This window comes from Schistocerca nitens, chromosome 2 (genome assembly GCF_023898315.1).
Source record: "Schistocerca nitens isolate TAMUIC-IGC-003100 chromosome 2, iqSchNite1.1, whole genome shotgun sequence".
NCBI classification, from domain to species: domain Eukaryota; kingdom Metazoa; phylum Arthropoda; class Insecta; order Orthoptera; family Acrididae; genus Schistocerca; species Schistocerca nitens.
Window position 1 is genome coordinate 642457887 of NC_064615.1, and position 21169 is coordinate 642479055.

General features: G+C 37.9%; 1 protein-coding gene across 1 annotated transcript in view; it reads left to right on the forward strand.

The window, feature by feature from the left end:
• The window catches only part of LOC126236758 (cullin-3), a 297410-nt gene that overhangs the window by 132205 nt on the left and 144036 nt on the right, over nt 1–21169 (forward strand). Inside the window, exons 3-6 of the mRNA XM_049946298.1 lie at nt 1016–1201; nt 3011–3214; nt 8464–8643; nt 9331–9525. Coding sequence (XP_049802255.1) covers nt 1016–1201; nt 3011–3214; nt 8464–8643; nt 9331–9525 — 765 coding nt within the window. The remainder of the gene's footprint in view (nt 1–1015; nt 1202–3010; nt 3215–8463; nt 8644–9330; nt 9526–21169) is intronic.

A 21169-nucleotide genomic window follows, 5' to 3' on the forward strand; every position in this document is an offset into this window, starting at 1 on the left:
TGATTTTAATCTGGTGAGCATTTACTGACAAAAATTGTTATATAGTGGGGTTCACTCAGTGTTTACATTTACTCAGACTTTTGTGCCGCCAGGTTTTCTTGCAGTATAATTTTAGTTTTCCATTTCTACACCAACATTTTAATTATCATTTTTAAATTTGTTTCTATAATCCACTGCTCTACTAAGGTACTTCAGATAGTGTCTTGCACTTAAACTTTTTTCTTATAGGTTAAAACTGAATCTCAGCTTACTGTAAATCAGTTTAGCTTTTCAAGGTAAACAGTAAGAGATAATTAACAGTTTCATACATGCTGTTCTTGGAGATTATTACCAAATTATCTACTTACCACTTTTTTTGAGCTGGTGGGCAGCACTTGACTACATATAGAAGAAAGAAATTTCTAAATCCAAATAATAGGACTAGACCACCTTCTGCTTAGGTCGAAAATTCCAAAATATTTTTAATGTGTGCAAGTTATCCATCATCATTAGGAACCTTCCTCAGAATAGTATTACCGGCAGTAGTTGCATATTCATATGTAGCTACATTGATCATACTAGGAGCATGCCTTACTTTATTTGGATTAATCTCTCTCTCTCTCTCTCTCTGTCTCTGTCCTCCCCCCCCCCCCCCCCTCCCCCAATTCAGTTTGGGGCTTTGATTGGATTGTATCCTCAGGTCATTGCCAATTTGAGGATTTCAAACCAGTTACATGTGACCTGGAAAATACAAACTTCTCATAACTGTACGGATGATATAATCATTAGATCTGCAGCGTCAGCTAAACAGATTTTTTTTTGGTGTGTGTGTGTGTGTGTGTGTGTGTGTGTGTGTGTGTGTGTGTGTGTGTGTGTGTGTGTGTGTGTTTTTAAGCTAATCTAACCTAATGTAATGTCTTGAACAGAGTTTAGTTATTTGAGCCATTTCATAAAGAAATGCGTTGTCATACAGTTGAAATAATTTGTAATTTGTTAATGAGACTCATCTGAATATGAACCTTTTGTTTCTTTATAGGTCAGGGAAGATGTTCTTAATGCACTGCATAATAATTTTCTCCAGACATTGAATCAAGCATGGAATGATCATCAGACATCTATGGTAATGATCAGAGACATTCTGATGTACATGGACAGGGTTTATGTCCAACAGAATGATGTTGACAATGTATATAATCTTGGACTCATCATATTTCGTGATCAGGTAAGTTCTATGATTATGAGAACCAAACATTTGGGTACTTAGGTTTGTATGTCTGCTACCATGGTTCTGATCATATCTGTTGAGAAATTTGACACACAGCTAGTTTTTGTGGTTAACAATACAGGAACTCAGTCGTAGGCCTTTAATATAGGTGTATGAAAGGTAGATGGAGAATGCCTACTTAATTTCAGGTTTGGAAATTTATAGCACAAATACTGCATGACAAAAAAAGTGAACTACCCGGAGAAAATGGTCATATTTTAATGTTACTTTGTACACATGCACACCATTAATGGGTATGTAAATGATTAAAGTTGCAATCCTGTCTGACAGGTAGAACGATAACCAGAATTGTTAGTGTTGTTACCAGGCGTGGTAGGGTATACAAGAAGTGATAACAGTGCCAAATGCTGAGTAATCGTTGTGACAAATGCAGAGTTGCAGAATTATCAGCACCTTACGGAGTTTGAAAGTTGCCTCATTGTGGTTCTTTGTTTGGCCATCTGCTCAAATTTTGCAGTATCCCCATTTGTAAGGCATTTGCATGTGACAGTGTCCTGATGTTGGATTGCATGGGAACGTGGGAATAGTCGTGCTGGTTGTCAGGTTTTCATTTGATTGTGTCTGACTACCACAAGGGAGGAACACTGTATTATGCACCAAGCATATCGTAACATCTTCACATCTGCACCTGCTATCTGAGTGCAAGTAATGGACACCTTGCAACATTCTTTGTCATCTCACATCATTGGTCAGAGATGGGAAGCAGCTGGACTAGGGAATTACCATACCTATGCATAGGCTGCTGTAACACCAAAAACATATGGCTGAATCTGGGACAATGTCATAACTGAGAAGCTTGGACTGCTGATGAAAGGCATCATATTGTGTTCAGTGATGAATTGCAGTTCTGTACTACCATGGATGACTGTTAACAATGACTGGTGGGGAGAGGTCCCATTCTTCAATCTTTTGGAGAGAAACAGAGGTGTTACTCCTCATGTCATTGTGTGGGGAGCCATGGGGTATGATTTCAGGTCGCAACTGGTAGTGATTGATGAAACAGTGGTATGTCACAGACATCCCGGGTCTTCATATGCTAAGTCTCGTGCAGCAGTATGTGGTACAATTTCTCAATAGGATAATGATTGTCCACACATGGAATGTGTCTGTCAGCCATCTGTGTATATTGAACTACTCCCGTTTCCAGTATGATCCCCAGATCTGTCCTTGCAAGAACATATTTGGGGCATTGTTGGACATCAAATCCATTCTAATGCCAGTATGAAAGACATTAAGAACCAATTATAACAGTTGTGTGCCAACTTGCCGCAGGAGAGGATACAGTGGCACTGACGCCTTTTCCCAACTGAATCAATGCTTGCATACAGGCCAAAGAGTGTGCTATGTCATATTGACAGTGGGCTCACACTGTGAAGTTCTTTGTAAATTTGACTAGGTTTTATAATCAGCAAAATACCCTCACAGCCAGTGAAGTTTCATTTTGTGTCCTCCTATCCTTCTTGGTGCTGCATTTCTTTTCTCAGTCATTGTACTTTTTGTCATTATTGCCGTGCATTTGAATGTACGTTGTTACGTGGTTGTGGAATTCTTGAAATTGTACTTCATGAATCACATTTGTTTTGTGTAAGTAATGGCAATATTGCAAAAATATCCAGGAATATCAGTGAAAATCATAATATTGTTGAACAACGACTTTCCTTTGTGAGAGATTGAAAACTTTGTATTCTATTTGTTTGTCCCAATTAGATAATTAAATGTGATGTAATAAATGTTCTTATTTTTCAGGTTGTTCGATATGGTTGCATAAGAGACCATTTAAGAGATACGTTGTTGGATATGGTAATGCGAGAGAGGAGAGGAGAAGTAGTGGATAGAATTGCAATTAAAAATGCATGTCAAATGTTAATGGTCCTGGGCATAAATAGCAGGTCGGTTTATGAAGAAGACTTTGAAAGACCCTTTCTTCAGCAGTCTGCAGAATTTTATCGGGTTTGTAAAAATATATTCTTATCAAAATGAAAATTCCCTTGAGAATACTTGTAATACAAAAAAAAGAGACAAAAGGCTAGGCAGTACTTACCTTCAGTTGGTGAAATTCAACACTTACATATAAACGTACAAAAACTATCACAGCTCTCACAACTGATAGTTTGTTTTTCAACAAGGAAACAGTGGTTGGTTGGTAAAGGTTGGGTAGGAGGGGCAGGTCACTCAAATCCCAAGTTGACAGGGACATACGTGATGGTGAGGATAATGGGAGGTGTATTGTGAAAGGACAAGCATTAAGAGAGACACATTCTGTAGCTTTGCAATTAAAATTAAATAACTTTCAGTAAGTGGAATGTTGTAACATCTGAGTGCATAAAGACGTGCAGAGAGAGATAGAGAAATGAGATTTATTTACTCTTCTGTAAATCTATGAAGTTTTTATTGTTTTCAATTCCATGTTCTTTAAATCTCATACGTTTCCTGAGTAACAGCATTATGTTTTTCATGTTATTAATACTGGTAGATCATGTAATAGTATACCTTGAATTCCATTTAACTCTAGAGTTGTGATTGAAATTGTCATTCATTTTATGTTTCTTTCTGCTTAATTTATACTAGTACAGAAATTCCATTTCTGAAGCTACCTCTTACTGTTTGTTCAAGGAGGTTCTTTATGTGATTATGGAAGAAAACAGTGCAACATTCCCTGATACAAATTTTTGAGTAATTGAAAATAATTTATCTCAGTTACACTAAACATTAATTTTACACTGATTACTTTTGATGTCATATATCTACTACTTTCTAACTTAGTTGAAAATAGAGAAGACTTGTTATTAACAAGAAGCTGCAAAATCAGGCACATACTGATAAGTATAAGTTTTCTAACATTCGGAACCAAATGTGTTTACATCTTGTCTGCCATATAAGAGTAAGTGGATGGAGGCAATGAGGCAGGCAACTTTATTTTGAGAAGGAAGTGTTTTCAATCAATGAAATTAAATCATATATCACTTTGGAGGTCTGACAAGAAACCATGTTAATGTGGCAGATTGAACGCCTTAATATTTCATACTGCATTGTCACTTCCGGTGGTGGCATGTGTCACGTAGATGGGACATAATGTTTAACTTCTGTACTACCGTTAACGAGAATTTTCTTGAGGTTAGTTTCACCACTGTTAAAATTTATTGTTATATGTGCTGAAAATTATTTGCTACAGATTCTAAATATTAATATTAATAATAATAATAATAATAATAATAATAATAATAAGCAGAAATTACAAGCATTGGCCAAACGACTTAGAAGATACAAAAAAAGTGAAAATAGAAGGAAACAAAACCAAACATTCAACACAAACCAAAAGATATTTTACCAGACAATAGCTAACACACACATTAAAATAGACAATCCACCAAACATAACAGAAATGGAACACTTCTGGAGCAATATATGGTCAAACCCGGTACAACATAACAGGCATGCACGGTGGATACAAGCAGAAACAGACACATACAAGTTGATACCACAAATGCCTGAAGTGATAATTTTGCAACATGAAGTCACCCAAGCAGTTAATTCTACTCACAATTGGAAAGCCCTGGAAAAGATAAAATAGCAAATTTCTGGCTAAAGAAGTTCACTCAACACATTCACATCTAACTAAATTATTTAACAGTTACATTGCAGACCCATACACATTTCCTGATACACTTACACATGGAATAACTTACCCGAAACCTAAAGATCAAGCAGACACAGCAAACCCAGCTAAATATCGCCCCATAACATGACTACCAGCAATATATAAAATATTAACTTCAGTCATTACACAGAAATTATTGACACATACAACACAGAACAAAATTATAAATGAAGAACAAAAAGGCTGTTGCAAAGGAGCACGAGGATGTAAAGAGCAACCGATAATAGTTGCAGAGGTGACATATCAAGCTAAAACTAAGCAAAGGTCGCTACACTACGCATACATTGATTACCAAAAAGCTTTTGATAGTGTACCCCACTCATGGTTACTACAGATATCGGAAATAACGAAGTAGATCCTTAATTGATACAGTTTCTAAACATAGTAATGAAAAATTGGAAAACCACACTTAATATCCAAACAAATTCAAATAATATCACATCACAGCCAATACAGATTAAGCGTGGAATATACCAAGGAGACTCATTAAGTCCTTTCCGGTTCTGCCTTGCTCTGAACCCACTATCCAACATGCTAAATAATACAAATTATGGATACAATATTACTGGAACATACCCACACAAAATCACACATTTGCTATACATGGATGATCTAAAACTACTGGCAGCAACAAATCAACAACTCAACCAATTACTAAAGATAACAGAAGTATTCAGCAATGATATAAGTATGGCTTTTGGAACAGACAAATGTAAGAAAAATAGCATAGTCAAGGGAAAACACACTAAACAAGAAGATTACATATTGGATAACCACAGTGACTGCATAGAAGCGATGGAAAAAACGGATGCCTATAAATATCTAGGATACAGACAAAAAATAGGAATAGATAATACAAATATTAAAGAAGAACTAAAGAAAAATATAGACAAAGACTAACAAAAATACTGAAAACAGAATTGACAGCAAGAAAGAAGACAAAAGCTATAAATACTTACGCTATACCAATATTGACCTACTCATTTGGAGTAGTGAAATGGAGTAACACAGACCTAGAAGCACTCAATACACTTACACGTTCACAATGCCACAAATATAGAATACATCACATACATTCAGCAACAGAAAGATTCACATTAAGCAGAAAGGAAGGAGGAAGGGGATTTATCGACATAAAAAACCTACATTATGGACAGGTAGACAATTTAAGAAAATTCTTTCTAGAACGAGCAGAAACTAGCAAAATACACAAAGCAATCACTCATATAAATACAGCGGCTACACCACTGCAATTTCATAACCACTTCTACAACCCTTTAGATCACATAACATCAACAGATACGAAGAAAGTAAATTGGAAAAAGAAAACACTACATGGCAAGCACCTGTATCATCTAACACAGCCACACATCGATCAAGACGCATCCAACACATGGCTAAGAAAAGGCAATATATACAGTGAGACAGAAGGATTCATGATTGCAATACAGGATCAAACAATAAACACCAGGTATTACAGCAAGCATATTATTAAAGATCCCAATACCACAACTGATAAATGCAGACTTTGCAAGCAACAAATAGAAACAGTAGATCACATAACAAGGGGATGAACAATACTAGCAAATACAGAATACCCCAGAAGACATGATAATGTAGCAAAAATAATACATGAACAGCTTGCCTTACAACATAAACTTATAAAACAACACGTTCCCACATACAAGTATGCACCACAAAATGTATTGGAGAATGATGAATACAAATTATACTGGAACAGAACCATTATAACAGATAAAACAACGCCACATAACAAACCTGACATCATACTCACCAATAAAAAGAAGAAATTAACACAACTAATCGAAATATCCATACCCAATACAACAAATATACAAAAGAAAACAGGAGAAAAAATTGAAAAATACATCCAACTGGCTGAGGAAGTCAAGGACATGTGGCATCAGGATAAAGTTGACATTATACCAATTATACTATCAACTACAGGAGTCATACCATGCAATATCCACCAGTACATCAATGCAATACAGCTACATCCAAACTTATATATACAACTACAGAAATCTGTAATTACTGATACATGTTCAATTACCCGAAAGTTCCTAAATGCAATATAGCATATACCGTACAGTTAAAAGGAAGTGACGCTTGATCAAGGTCCGCGTCACTTTCCATTTTTAACCAGACTTAACGTCTGAGAAAGTAAAGAAATAATAATAATAATAGAAGAAAAATTTCAGCTGACGTACATAGAATACAAAGACACAAATACAGACATTAGACCATTCTTGCATAGACCGCCAAATAACCCACAAGTCGAAACAACAATAAAAACTATCAACACAATCATACACAACAAAATAAATGTTCCAACTACTGGTTTATGTAGAAGCACTCACTACACTTAATATACACACTAGGCAGAGATCAGAACCAACCAACACACAGAAGAAACCCACAAAACCAGCATGGCAACACAGGCTACAAATCAGAACAGAAAAACTGAGAAAAGACATCGGACAGCTAACACAGTTTATAAGAAATGAAATGTCAGAAAAAAACGTAAAAGGTTAGGTAAAATCTCACGACAAGAAGCGATAGAGCAATTAGATGAAAAGAAGCAGAAATTACAAGCATTAGCCAAACGACTCAGAAGATACAAAAAAAGTGAAAATAGAAGGAAACAAAACCAAACATTCAACACAAACCAAAAGACATTTTACCAGACAATAGATAACACACACATTAAAATAGACAATCCACCAAACATAACAGACATGGAACACTTCTGGAGCAACATATGGCGTAATCCAGTACAACATAACAGGCATGCACGGTGGATGCAAGCAGAAACAGATACATGCAAGATGATACCACAAATGCCTGAAGTGATAATTTTGCAACATGAAGTCACCCAAGCAATTAATTCTACTCACAATTGGAAAGCCCCTGGAAAAGATAAAATAGCAAATTTCTGGCTAAAGAAGTTCACCTCAACACATTCACATCTAACTAAATTATTTAACATATCTAAAAACAAAGATTATGTGACTTACTGAACAAAAGTGCTGGCAGGTCGATAGACACACAAACAAACACGAAATTCAAGCGTTCGCAACAAACTGTTGCTTCATCAGGAAAGAGGGAAGGAGAGGGAAAGACGAAAGGATGTGGGTTTTAAGGGAGAGGGTAAGGAGTCATTCCAATCCCGGGAGCGGAAAGACTTACCTTAGGGGGAAAAAAGGACAGGTATACACTCGCGCGCACACACACACACACACACACACGCACACACACACAAGCAGACATTTGTGACACTTATTCAATTCACTCATAGTAATTCAGACGACTTTGGGACTAGTGTGTGAGTAATGACAAATAGATGTGTAGGTTTTGTTCCTATCGGTGGCTGCATGAATACTTGTTCAGCAAATTGCATCCCTTCCTTTCCACCCACACCCTCCTACCCCCTCATTTCTTGGATATTGGTAATATGTGTGCTTCTGAATGAAATTTGTAATACTAAAAAAGTAATTCACATTTTTTCCTTTTTTTCTAGTTGGAAAGCCAAAACTTCCTTGCAGAAAACAGTGCATCTGTTTACATTAAAAAAGTAGAAGCCCGTATAAATGAAGAAGCAGAAAGAGCAAAACACTATCTTGATGAGTCCACAGAAACTAGGATTGTAGAAGTCGTTGAAGAAGAACTGATAAAGAAACACATGAAGACGATTGTAGAAGTAAGTTGTTACCTGAAATGTATGAAGTTTTTTGGTCTACAACTGGATCAAAATAATAAAGTTGTGTTAATAGTTGGGCATAGCAGAGCTTCAAAAGGCAGTAGTAGTTTATTCACCATTTCCCACCACGCATAAGGCTGCTGCTTCAACAGCCATTTAGTACTCAAGTTATTCGTGTAATCCTTCTTTAATATACATTTTGAGTCCCCTTTGGATCATCAGAATAGCCTTAGTGCTTTTCTGTAGGCTGCAGTATCACAAATAGTTTGACATTCTGGTAGATAAGTTAAAAATGGTGCACAGAGAAACAAATAATATTGATCACAATAAGGTTATTGGCCGCAAATAACATCTGTGATAACACAGTTGTAAGAGGCACCTAGAGAACAGAGCAGTACACAGTACTACTACAATGAAGAGAACAGATAATGTGACAGACCTTGTTCACTGATTGGTGATTGCAGTAATAGCTGCCCTGCAAGCAATCAGTGTTAGTCACTGTGCTATTCTGATTCAGATAGATTCATTACATTCTTTTCAGAATTAAATAAGATATATTTAGCTTCATTATATCCTAAAAAACACAACATGAAGAAATGTGAAACAAAAGCTTGCAAGTCTACTAATCTTCAAACACACACAATGAGAACATGCACAGTGTGCTGACTGGTACTTATTTCGTTTCAGATGGAGAATTCCGGTGTTGTCCATATGTTGAAAAACCAGAAGACAGAAGATTTAGCATGTATGTATAAACTCTTTAACAGAGTAACTGATGGCCTGAAAACAATGGCTGATTGTGTAAGCCAGTACCTCAGAGAGCAAGGCAAAGCTTTAGTGCAAGAAGAAGAAGGTGGAACAAATGCCATTAACTTTGTGCAGGTGTGTTGACAGTAGTAACTAGCAGCATTATGTGAATCAAGTAGCATTCATTATGTGACTGTAGTCCTCCTTGTAATTAGGATTATTACATTCTTTGTAATGTGTATGGTATTTCTGCTGTCTTGCTTACGAGCTGGAATAGTTATGTACAATTCTTGAAGGATATTGTCTACGCTAGGTACTTTGCTTTGACTAAGGCTTGTCTGTTCTCTGTCAGATTCTTCTTTAGTTCATACTTGCCATCTGTGTTCTTACTATTTATACAGGTGCTACTCTCTTCTCCAAAGGTCTTTCTAATTGTCCTATAAGCAACATCTATTTTCCCCATATGTTTGCATTCCTTCTCTAGCCATTCCTGCTTTGCCACTATGTCAGTCTCATTCTGTAGATGTCTGTATTCTATGCACACCCTTACTTATATGTCCAGACGTTAGAAAGCACAATTATTACATAGTAATAACTATCTCATAGTTTAAACAACATTAAAACATGTAGTAAGAGCAAATGCATTATATTTGCAGATAAATGGCACTTATCTTGCAAAGTTGGTCTTGGTGTCAGGGCTGGTTTCTGTGTTCCAGTATAACCCATTGAAAAGATTTTGTCCAGATTGTTTAAATGACAGGTTACTGGAACATTATGTTGCTTTTAACCATTTTGTTTTTTTCTTTGCATGTTCTCAAAACATCATTTACCATCACATATTTGACACTTTAACCATGGCCCTTGTGGCTTTCAGAGGGGTGGCTTGTGTACCTCAGTGAAACAGATAGCTGTACCATATACGCAAACCTCAGTGGAGGGGTATCTGTTGAGCAGTCAGACAAACGTGGTTCCCAAAGAGGGGCAGCAGCCTTTTCAGCACAGTTGCAGGGGCAACAGTCTGGATTATTGAGTGATCTCTCCTTGTAACTCTAACCAAAACAGCCTTGACGTACTGGTACTGCGAAAGGCTGGCAGCAAGGGGAAGCGACACCCAGGATTTTTCCAGGGGCATGCAGCTCTCCTGAATGCTTAAATAATGATGCCATCCTCTTGAGTAAAATATTCTTAAGGTAAAGTAGTCCCCCATTCAGATCTCCGGGCGAGGACTACTCAGAAGAACATCGTTATCAGGAGGAAGAAAACGCATTCTGTGGGTTGAAGTGTGGAATGTCAGATCCCTTAATCAGGCAGGTACATTAGAAAATGTAAAAAGGGAAATGGTTAGGTTGAAGTTAGATGTATTGGAAATTAGTGAAGTTTGGTAGCAGGAGGAACAGGATTTCTGATCAGGTGGATACAGGATTATAAATACAAAGTTACATAGGGGTAATTTAGGAGAAGGTTTAATAATGAATAAGAAAATAGGAAAGTGGGTAAGCTACTATGGACAGCTTAGTGAATACATAGTTGTTGCCAAGATAGGCACAAAGCCCACACTTATCACAGTAGTACTAGTTTATGTGGCAGCTAGCTCTGCAGATGAAGAAGGGATTGAAGAAATGTGTGATGAGATAAAAGAAATTATTCAGACATTTCTGGGAGACAAAAATGTAATTGCGATGGGGTATTGGAATTTGATAATAGGAAAAGGAAGAGAACGAAAAATAGTAAGTGAATATGAACTGGGAGAAAGGAATGAAAGAGGAAATTGCCAGGCAGCAGTTTGCACAGAGCATAATTAATCATCACTAACACTTGGTTTAAGAATCATGAAAGGAGGCTGATACATGGAAGAGACCTGGAGACACAGGAAAGTTTCAAATTGAATATACTGGTAAGAAAAAGGTTTTTAAATCAGAATTTAAATTTTAATACATTTCCAGGGATAAATGTAGACTCTAAAGTGCAATTTATTGGTTATGAACCACAGATCGAAACTGAAGAGATTGTGAAAAGGTACAAAATAAAGAATATGTGACCTGGATAAGTTGAAAGAATGAGAGTTTCAGAGATAGCATTAGGCAATGATTGACAAGAACAGGGGAAAGAAATGATGATCAATGGGTAGCTTTGAGGGATGAAATAGTGAAGGCAGCAGCGGATCAAATAGGTAAAATGACAAAATCCATGGATAACACAGAAGATACTGAATTAAATTGATGAAAAGGGTGGGGAAAAAAATGCAGCGAATGAAGCAGGTAAAAGGAATACAAACACCTAAAAAATAGGATTGACAGGAAGTACAAAATGGCTAAGTGGGGATGGTTAGAGGACAAATGTAAGGATTTAGAAGAATATTTCACTGCGGAGGGGGGGGGGGGGGGGGGAGGGGGGGGGATGGATAACGCCTACAGGAAAATCAGAGAGACAGTTAGAATAAAGAAAAGCAGCTGTATGAATATCAAGAGCTCAGATGGCAAACCAGTACTAAGCAAAGAAGGGAAAGCTGAAAGGTGGAAGGAGTATGTAGGTGATAAACACAAGAGAGATGGACTTGAAGGCAATATTATAGAAATGGGAGGTATGATACTTCAAGAATAATTTGACAGAGCATTAAATGACCTAACTCAAAATAAGGCCTCTGGATTGGACGAAATCTCATCAGAACTGCTGATAGCCTTGGGGTAGCCAACCATGACAGAACTCTTCCATCTGGTGTGCAAGATGTATGAGACAGGTGAAATATCCCTAAACTTTAAGAAGAATATAAAAATTCCAATTTCAAAGAAAGCAGTTGCTGTCAGGTGTGAAAATCCGTTAGTTTAATAAGTCATGGTTGCAAAATACTAATGTGAATTATTTACAGAACAATGGAAAAACTGGTAGAAGCAGACTTTCAGGAAGATCATTATGGATTTTAGAGAAATGTAGGAACATGTGAGGCAATACTGACGCTACGACTAAGGAGATAGGTTAGGGAAAGTAAACTCAAGTTTATAGTTATAGACTGAGAGAAAGCTTTTGACAATGTTGACTGTAACACTGTCTTTGAAATTCTGAAGGTAGCAGGTGTAAAGTAAAGGGAGTGAAAGGCTATTTACAACTTGCGTAGAAATTAGATGGCAGTTACGAGTTGAGAAGCATGGAAGGGCAGCAGTGGTTGAGAAGGTAATCACACAGGGTTGTTGCCTGTCCTTGATGTTATTCAGTCTGTACACTGAGCAAGCAGCAAAGGAAACCAAAGAAAAAATTTGGAGTAGGAATTAAAGCTCAAGGAGAATAAATAAAAATCTTGAGGTAATTCTCTCTGAGACACCAAAAGGTTTGGAAGAGCTGTTGAACGGAATGGACAGTGTCTTGAAAGGAGGGTGTAAGTTGAACATCTACAAAAGCAAGACAAGAATTATGGAATGTAATCAAATTAAGTGAGGTAATGCTGAGGGAATTAGATTAGGAAATGAGACACTTCCAACAGTAGATGAGCTTTGTTATTTGGGCAGCAAAATAACTGGTGATGAATGAAGTAGAGAGCATATAAAATGTAGACTGGAAATGACAAGGAAAGCATTTCTGAAGAAAAGGAATTTGTTAACATTGAATGTAGACTTAAATGTTAGGAAGTCTTTTTTGAAGGTATATATCTGGCGTATAGGCATATGTGGTAGTGAAACTTGGATGATAAACAGTATACACAATTACAAAAGAAGAGAATAGAAGCTTTTGAAATATGGTGCTGCTGAAGAATGCTGAAAGTTAGATAGGCAGATCACATAACCAATGAGGAAATACTTAATAGGACTGGGGTGACAGTAAATTGGTGCCACAACTTCACCACACGAAGGGATTGGTTGATAGGACACATTCTGAGACATGAGTTTAATATTGGAGTGAAGGGTGAGGGGGGGGGGGGGGGAGAAGACAACGATGATGACAATGACATTTCACACTTTTCAAATATATGTTGTTCAACATGCTTGAGCCATAAAAAGAACATAAGGATCAGAGAACAACATGTACCAAATTCAGTAGATGCTAAATCCACTCTACTCCATGTTACCATTATCTAACACTGTCTAAGTCAACTCTGATACATTTGTTGCCCAAAATACATTATATTTTAAGAATCCAGCTTCCAGTACCAACTAGAGCAGGATATAGTTGAAATTAGTATTAACATGACTGTCTTTATTGAAATTATTTTTTCAGGTTTAATTTATATCTTGTTTTCAGAAAATAATTACCTATGTAAAGATTCATAGCCTTAATGGTTAATAAAAAAAGGTTGAAAATTTTAGTAGTATGAAAAATAGTAGCTTCCTATTTTCTGTGAAATTGATTTCATTATCAGTAGAAAAATTAGAAATGATGATACATATTTTGTTTACATGAAAACTGAAGCATAACAATATTACATTGACTGTAAATTTGTTTTTTGATCATTTAATTTGACAGCTGTGATTACTAATTTTTGTGGAACATGCTTCATATTATTAAACAAACTGATACAAATAATAAAAACATATTATCAGAAAAATAGTATACAGATAATAAATATATAGTTCAGTAAGAAAATTAACCTAGCCTGGCCAGAATGTATACCGTATTTACTTGAATCTAAGCTGCACTCGAATATAAGCCGCATCTGAAAAACGAGACTCGAAATCAAGACAAAAAAAAAATTCCCAAATCTAAGCTGCAACTGAAATTTGAGACTCTGAAATTCAAGAGAAGAGAAAAGTTTTTGACCCCACCTCGAAATCGAAACAAAGTTGGTCCATTGTAACATGAGAGACAATTTAGGTTGAATGGAAGAAGATAAACCTACAGTAGTTTGGTTCGAGTCGTAAGCTTAGCAGTTAAGCTTTACCAGGTACCATTGCTATGCGTCAGGCACTCTGTCCGTATTTATACTGGTACCCTTCCTTCCAACCCCCCCCCCCCCCCCCCCCCCCCCCATGAACCATGGACCTTGCCGTTGGTGGGGAGGCTTGCATGCCTAAACGATACAGATAGCCGTACTGTAGGTGCAACCACAACAGAGGGGTATCTGTTGAGAGGCCAGCCAAACGTGTGGTTCCTGTAGAGGGGCAGCAGCCTTTTCAGTAGTTGCGGGCAACAGTCCTGATGACTGACTGACCTGGCCTTGTAACACTAACCAAAATGGCCTTGCTGTGCTGGTACTGCGAACGGCTGAAAGCAAGGGGAAACTACAACCATAAATAGTCCCCCCATTTGGATCTCCGGGTGGGGACTACTCAAGAGGATGTCATTATCAGGAGAAAGAAAACTGGCGTTCTACGGATTGGAGCGTGGAATGTCAGATCCCTTAATGGGGCAGGTAGGTTAGAAAATTTAAAACGGGAAATGCATAGGTTAAAGTTCTATGTAGTGGGAATTAGCGAAGTTAGGTGGCAGGAGAAACAAGACTTTTGGTCAGGTGAATACAGGGTTATAAATACAAAATCAAATAAGGGTGATGCAGGAGTAGGTTTAATGATGAATAAAAAAATAGGAGTACAGGTAAACTACTACAAACAGCATAGTGAACGCATTATTGTGGCAAAGGTAGATACGAAGCCCATGCCTGCCACAGTAGTACAAGTTTACATGCCAACTAGCTCTGCAGATGACGAAGAAATTGAAGAAATGTATGAAGAAATAAAAGAAATTATTCAGATAGTGAAGGGAGACGAAAATTTAATAGTCGTGGGTGACTAGAATTCGTCAGTAGGAAAAGGGAGAGAATGAAACGTAGTAGGTGAATATGGATTGGGGATAAGAAATGAAAGAGGAAGCCGCCTGGTAGAATTTTGCACAGAGCACAACTTAATCATAGCTAAACTTGGTTCAAGAATCATAAGAGAAGGTTGTATACATGGAAGAAGCCTGGAGATACTGACAGGTTTCAGATAGATTATATAATGGTAACACAGAGATTTAGCAACCAGGTTTTAAATTGTAAGACATTTCCAGAGGCAGATGTGGACTCTGACCACAATCTATTGGTTATGAACTGCAGATTAAAACTGAAGAAACTGCAAAAAGGTGGGAATTTAAGGAGATGGGACCTGGATAAACTGAAAGAACCAGAGGTTGTAGAGTGTTTCGGGGAGAGCGTAAGGGAACAATTGACAGGAATGGGGGAAAGAAATACAGTAGAAGAAGAATCGGTTGCTTTGAGGGATGAAATAGTGAAGGCAGCAGAGGATCAAATAGGTAAAAAGACGAGGGCTAGTAGAAACCCTTGAGTAACAGAAGAAATATTGAATTTAATTGATGAAAGGAAAAAAATTTAAAAATGCAGTAAATGAAGCAGGCAGAAAGGAATACAAACGTCTCAAAAATGATATTGACAGGAAGAGCAAAATGGCTAAGCAGGGATGGCTAGAGGACAAATGTAAGGATGTAGAGGAATATCTCACTAGGGGTAAGATAGATACTGCCTACAGGAAAATTAAAGAGACCTTTGGAGAAAAGAGAACCACTTGCATGAATATCAAGAGCTCAGATGGAAACCCAATTCTAAGCAAAGAAGGGAAAGCAGAAAGGTGGAAGGAGTATATAGAGGGTCTATACAAGGGCGATGTACTTGAGGACAATATTATGGAAATGGAAGAGAACTTAGATCAAGATGAAATGGGAGATATGATATTGTGTGAAGAGTTTGACAGAGCACTGAAAGACCTGAGGCGAAACAAGGTGCCCGGAGTAGACAAAATTCCATTAGAACTACTGACAGCCTTGGGAGAGCCAGTCCTGACAAAACTCTACCATCTGGTGAGCAAAATGTATGAGACAGGCGAAATACCCTAACTTCAAGAAGAATATAATAATCCCAATCCCAAAGAAAGCAGATGTTGACACGTGAAAATTACAGAAGTATCAGTTTAATAAGTCACGGCTGCAAAATACTGACGCGAATTCTTTACAGGCGAATGGAAAAACTTATAGAAGCCGACCTCTGGGGGAAGATCAGTATGGATACCGTAGCAATATCGGACCACGTGAGGCAATACTGACCCTACGACTTACCTTAGAAGAAAGATTAAGGAAAGGCAAACCTTCGTTTCTAGCATTTGTAGACTTAGAGAAAGCTTTTGACAATGTTGATTGGAATACTCTCTTTCAAATTCTGAAGGTGCCAGGGGTAAAATAGAGAGCGAAAGGCTATTTACAATTTGTACAGAAACCAGATGGCAGTTGTGAGTCGAGGGACATGAAAGGGAAGCAGTGGTTGGGAAGGGAGTGAGACAGGGTTGTAGCCTCTCCCCGATGTTGTTCAATCTGTATATTGAGCAAGCAGTAAAGGAAACAAAAGAAAAATTCAGAGTAGGTATTAAAATCCATGTAGAAGAAATAAAAACTTTGAGGTTCGCCGATGACATTGTAATTGTGTCAGAGACAGCAAAGGACTTGGAAGAGCAGTTGAGCGGAATGGACAGTGTCTTGAAAGGAGGATATAACATGAACATCAACAAAAGCAAAACTAGGATCATGGAATGTAGTCGAATTAAGTCGGGTGATGCTGAGGGAATTAGATTAGGAAATGATACACTTAAAGTAGTAAAGGAGTTTTGCTATTTAGGGGGCAAAATAACTGATGATGGTCAAGGTAGAGAGGATATAAAATGTAGACTGGCAATGGCAAGGAAAGCGTTTCTGAAGAATAAAAATTTGTTAACATCGAGTATTGATTTAAGTGTCAGGAAGTCATTTCTGAATGTATTTGTATGGTGTGTAGCCATGTATGGAAGTGAAACTTTGACGATAAGTAGCTTAGACAAGAAGAGAATAGAAGCTTTTGAAATGTGGTGCTACAGAAGAATGCTGAAGATTAGATGGGTAGATGACATAACTAATGAGGAGGTATTGAATAGAATTGGGGAGAAGAGGAGCTTGTGGCACAACGTGACTAGAAGGAGGAATCTGTTGGTAGGACATGTTCCGAGACATCGAGGGATCACCAATTTAGTATTGGAGGGCCACGTGGAGGGTAAAAATCGTAGAGGGAGACCAAGAGATGAATACACTAAACAGATTCAGAAGGATGTAGGCTGCAGTACGTATTGGGAGATGAAGAAGCTTGCACAGAATAGAGTAGCATGGAGAGCTGCATCAAACCAGTCTCGGGGCTGAAGACCACAACAACAACAACAACAACAAGCCTTCCTTTTTCACGTGCTTCGTCTGGTTTGAATCGATTGCTTATTTTGCTATGATCTGATAAGTGCTGTTCTCTTTGTTATAGGTGTTTACGTCACTCTAAGCTGAACATGCATTATTGTCCAATAAAAAAAAGAGGAATTGTCTCATTAGTAAAACAATGGCAAGAGATTGCTATTTTTTGTTACTTACACTGCTGCTTTCTTTGATAATGATCAACGAGAACCAAATAATAGTTTGCGTATGATAGAGATGTTCTGAACAAGAGTTTAACGAAAATTTTTCTTCGTTTGTAAATCTTTGCAGACGCCTCTTTAGTACATTACATCTGCACAGAAATTAGTCATCTTAGATGTAAAACTCTAGTAGTTGCCGTGCTTCATTTCTGACTATATCACTATTCATCCTAAGAGTAATACTAATATAAACATGATATGATATGTACAGGGCTATTACAAATGATTGAAGCGATTTCATAAATTCACTGTAGCTCCATTCATTGACATATGGTCACGACACACTACAGATACGTAGAAAAACTCATAAAGTTTTGTTCGGCTGAAGCCGCACTTCAGGTTTCTGCCGCCAGAGCGCAGTGAGACAAAATGGCGACAGGAGCCAAGAAAGCGTATGTCGTGCTTGAAATGCACTCACATCAGTCAGTCATAACAGTGCCACGACACTTCAGGACGAAGTTCAACAAAGATCCACCAACTGCTAACTCCATTCGGCGATGGTATGCGCAGTTTAAAGCTTCTGGATGCCTCTGTAAGGGGAAATCAACGGGTCAGCCTGCAGTGAGCGAAGAAATGGTTGCATGCGTGCGGGCAAGTTTCATGTGTAGCCCGTGGAAGTCGACGAATAAAGCAAGCAGGGAGCTAAACGCACCACAGCCGACGGTTTGGAAAATCTTACGGAAAAGGCTAAAGCAGAAGCCTTACCGTTTACAATTGCTACAAGCCCTGACACCCGATGACAAAGTCAAACGCTTTGAATTTTCGGCGCGGTTGCAACAGCTCATGGAAGAGGATGCGTTCAGTGCGAAACTTGTTTTCAGTGATGAAGCAACATTTTTTCATAATGGATAAGTGAACAGACACAATGTGCGAATCTGGGCGGTAGAGAATCCTCACGCATTCGTGCAGCAAATGCGCAATTCACCAAAAGTTAACGTGTTTTGTGCAATCTCACGGTTTAAAGTGTATGGCCCCTTTTTCTTCTGCGAAAAGAACGTTACAGGACACGTGTATCTGGACATGCTGGAAAATTGGCTCATGCCACAACTGGAGACCGGCAGCGCCGACTTCATCTTTCAACAGGATGGTGCTCCACCGCACTTCCATCATGATGTTCGGCATTTCTTAAACAGGGGATTGGAAAACTGATGGATCGGTCGTGGTGGAGATCATGATCAGCAATTCATGTCATGGCCTCCATGCTCTCCCGACTTAACCCCATGCGATTTCTTTCTGTGGGGTTATGTGAAAGATTCAGTGTTTAAACCTCCTCTACCAAGAAACGTGCCAGAACTGCGAGCTCGCATCAACGATGCTTTCGAACTCATTGATGTGGGGACATGCTGCGCCGAGTGTGGGAGGAACTTGATTATCGGCTTGATGTCTGCCGAATCACTAAAGGGGCACATATCGAATATTTGTGAATGCCTAAAAAAACTTTTTGAGTTTTTGTATGTGTGTGCAAAGCATTGTGAAAATATCTCAAATAACAAAGTTATTGTAGAGCTGTGAAATTGCTTCAATCATTTGTAATAACCCTGTATATTGTTCCGCGATTGCTGTTGTCTCACTCTAGTTTTGTAGTTTATTAGGCAGACAGGATTTAAATGAGATAGCAGCAAACACGAAAGAATACATGTCGTAATGTTTACATTCGTATTATTCTTACCGTGAAGAGAATACTGCATGTGATTCGCGATTCATAAAAGTTCCTATTAGCAACCATCTCTTGTCACAGGTAGAAAAAAATTCAGAACGTAGAGTAGTCCATATTGACACACATCCCAAACAGTCTTGCCAGTCGGATTTTCGTAGTAGATTTTTAGTGATGACTTCAAATGCAGAGTGTTGTTGTTGTTATCTTCAGTCTATAGACTAGTTTGATGCAGCACTCCACGCTTTTCTATCGTGTGCAATGCAGAGTAGCAACACTTATAAAATAAGAATGAAAATAACTTAGAAATTAAACGCTGAAATTTAAAACAAAATTATATTAGTTAGACGTCTTACACGAAATGTTTAAAATATCAGTCATGATTCTGAATCACTATCACTCGATTCTTTATTGCTCATTTGTTCATACAGAGCATTGTCCTCTGTACCATCTAGTGCATTGGATATTGAACATTTTTTTAAATGCTTGTTGCACAGTCTGATTTGGAACACACTTCCATGCATCATAAATCCATGCAGTGTGTGTACATGCATTTAAGCTTGTCCTTAAATGGTTTATTCAAACAGACGTCAAGTGTTTGCAGAATTGACATCATCCCACCTGGAATTACTGCCAAGTCTGTTTTGTTTTCCTCTAATTTTTGTTTTACTGCAGATGTTGTATGGCCTGCATACGCATCTAATACCAGCAGACTGCGTAAACCAAGCATTGCACCAGGACGACGATTCCACACACGCCTAATCCATTCCAGCACCATGTCCTCTGAAAACCACCCAGTTTCATTTCCTCATATAATTACAGTTTTTGGAAACACTTTTGATTTCGGCAAAGTCTTTCACTTGAAAACTATGAATGGGGGTAATTTATGTCCATCTGCTGTGCAAGCAAGCATGACGGACATCCGCTGTTTTCCACCCCCTGATGTGAGAACACTTACGTCTTTTTTTCCTTTGGCATCAACCATATAATTTGACAGCATGCCAAAATATACGGGAGTTTGGTCAGCATTTCCTGTCTAATCAAGAAGGTATTGATTTTCTGTGCGCCGCCTAGTTATGAAATCCTGAAATTCCACAAGCTTTTCTTCATAATTTTTCAGCAGCTTCTGTGCAACTGAAGTTCGCCTCTGAATTGAAAAACCCCTGCACTTCATAAACAGATCAATCCAGCTGTGATTAGCCTTAAAATTTTCGATTTTTTTGCTCTCCAGCAATTTCATGTGCCTTAATTTTTAAAATTTCGGCGTTCACAGGCAGGTATTTCTGATGCTGTTCCTTAACAAATTCATTTAAAATCACTTCTAGTGCATGATATTGGCCACACTTTGGCCCACTAAATGCTTTCCTGCTACTTGAACATTCAAATAATTTCTCTCTGCAGTTGCCATCGCCTGATGTTGTTCTCCTCAATCCCATATCACAGACCTGCAGCACGATTAGAACTTTGTTCTGCAAAAGAAATAACTCCCCTCTTGAATTTGGCACTATCATGAAAGTGCTTCATTATGGATTACTAACACAAACAAGCACTTCACAAAATTCCACGAAGCAATAAGTGCCACTACGTTAAATCTTAATGAGCCCCATGGTATCGACTCGTGCAACACTCCTAAAGCCTTGTGCATTGTTGCTATTTTTGTGTAAAGAAATTTATTTTTGTTGCTACAAATATTTGAAAGGCTGCGACATTCGAAGATGAACAATAC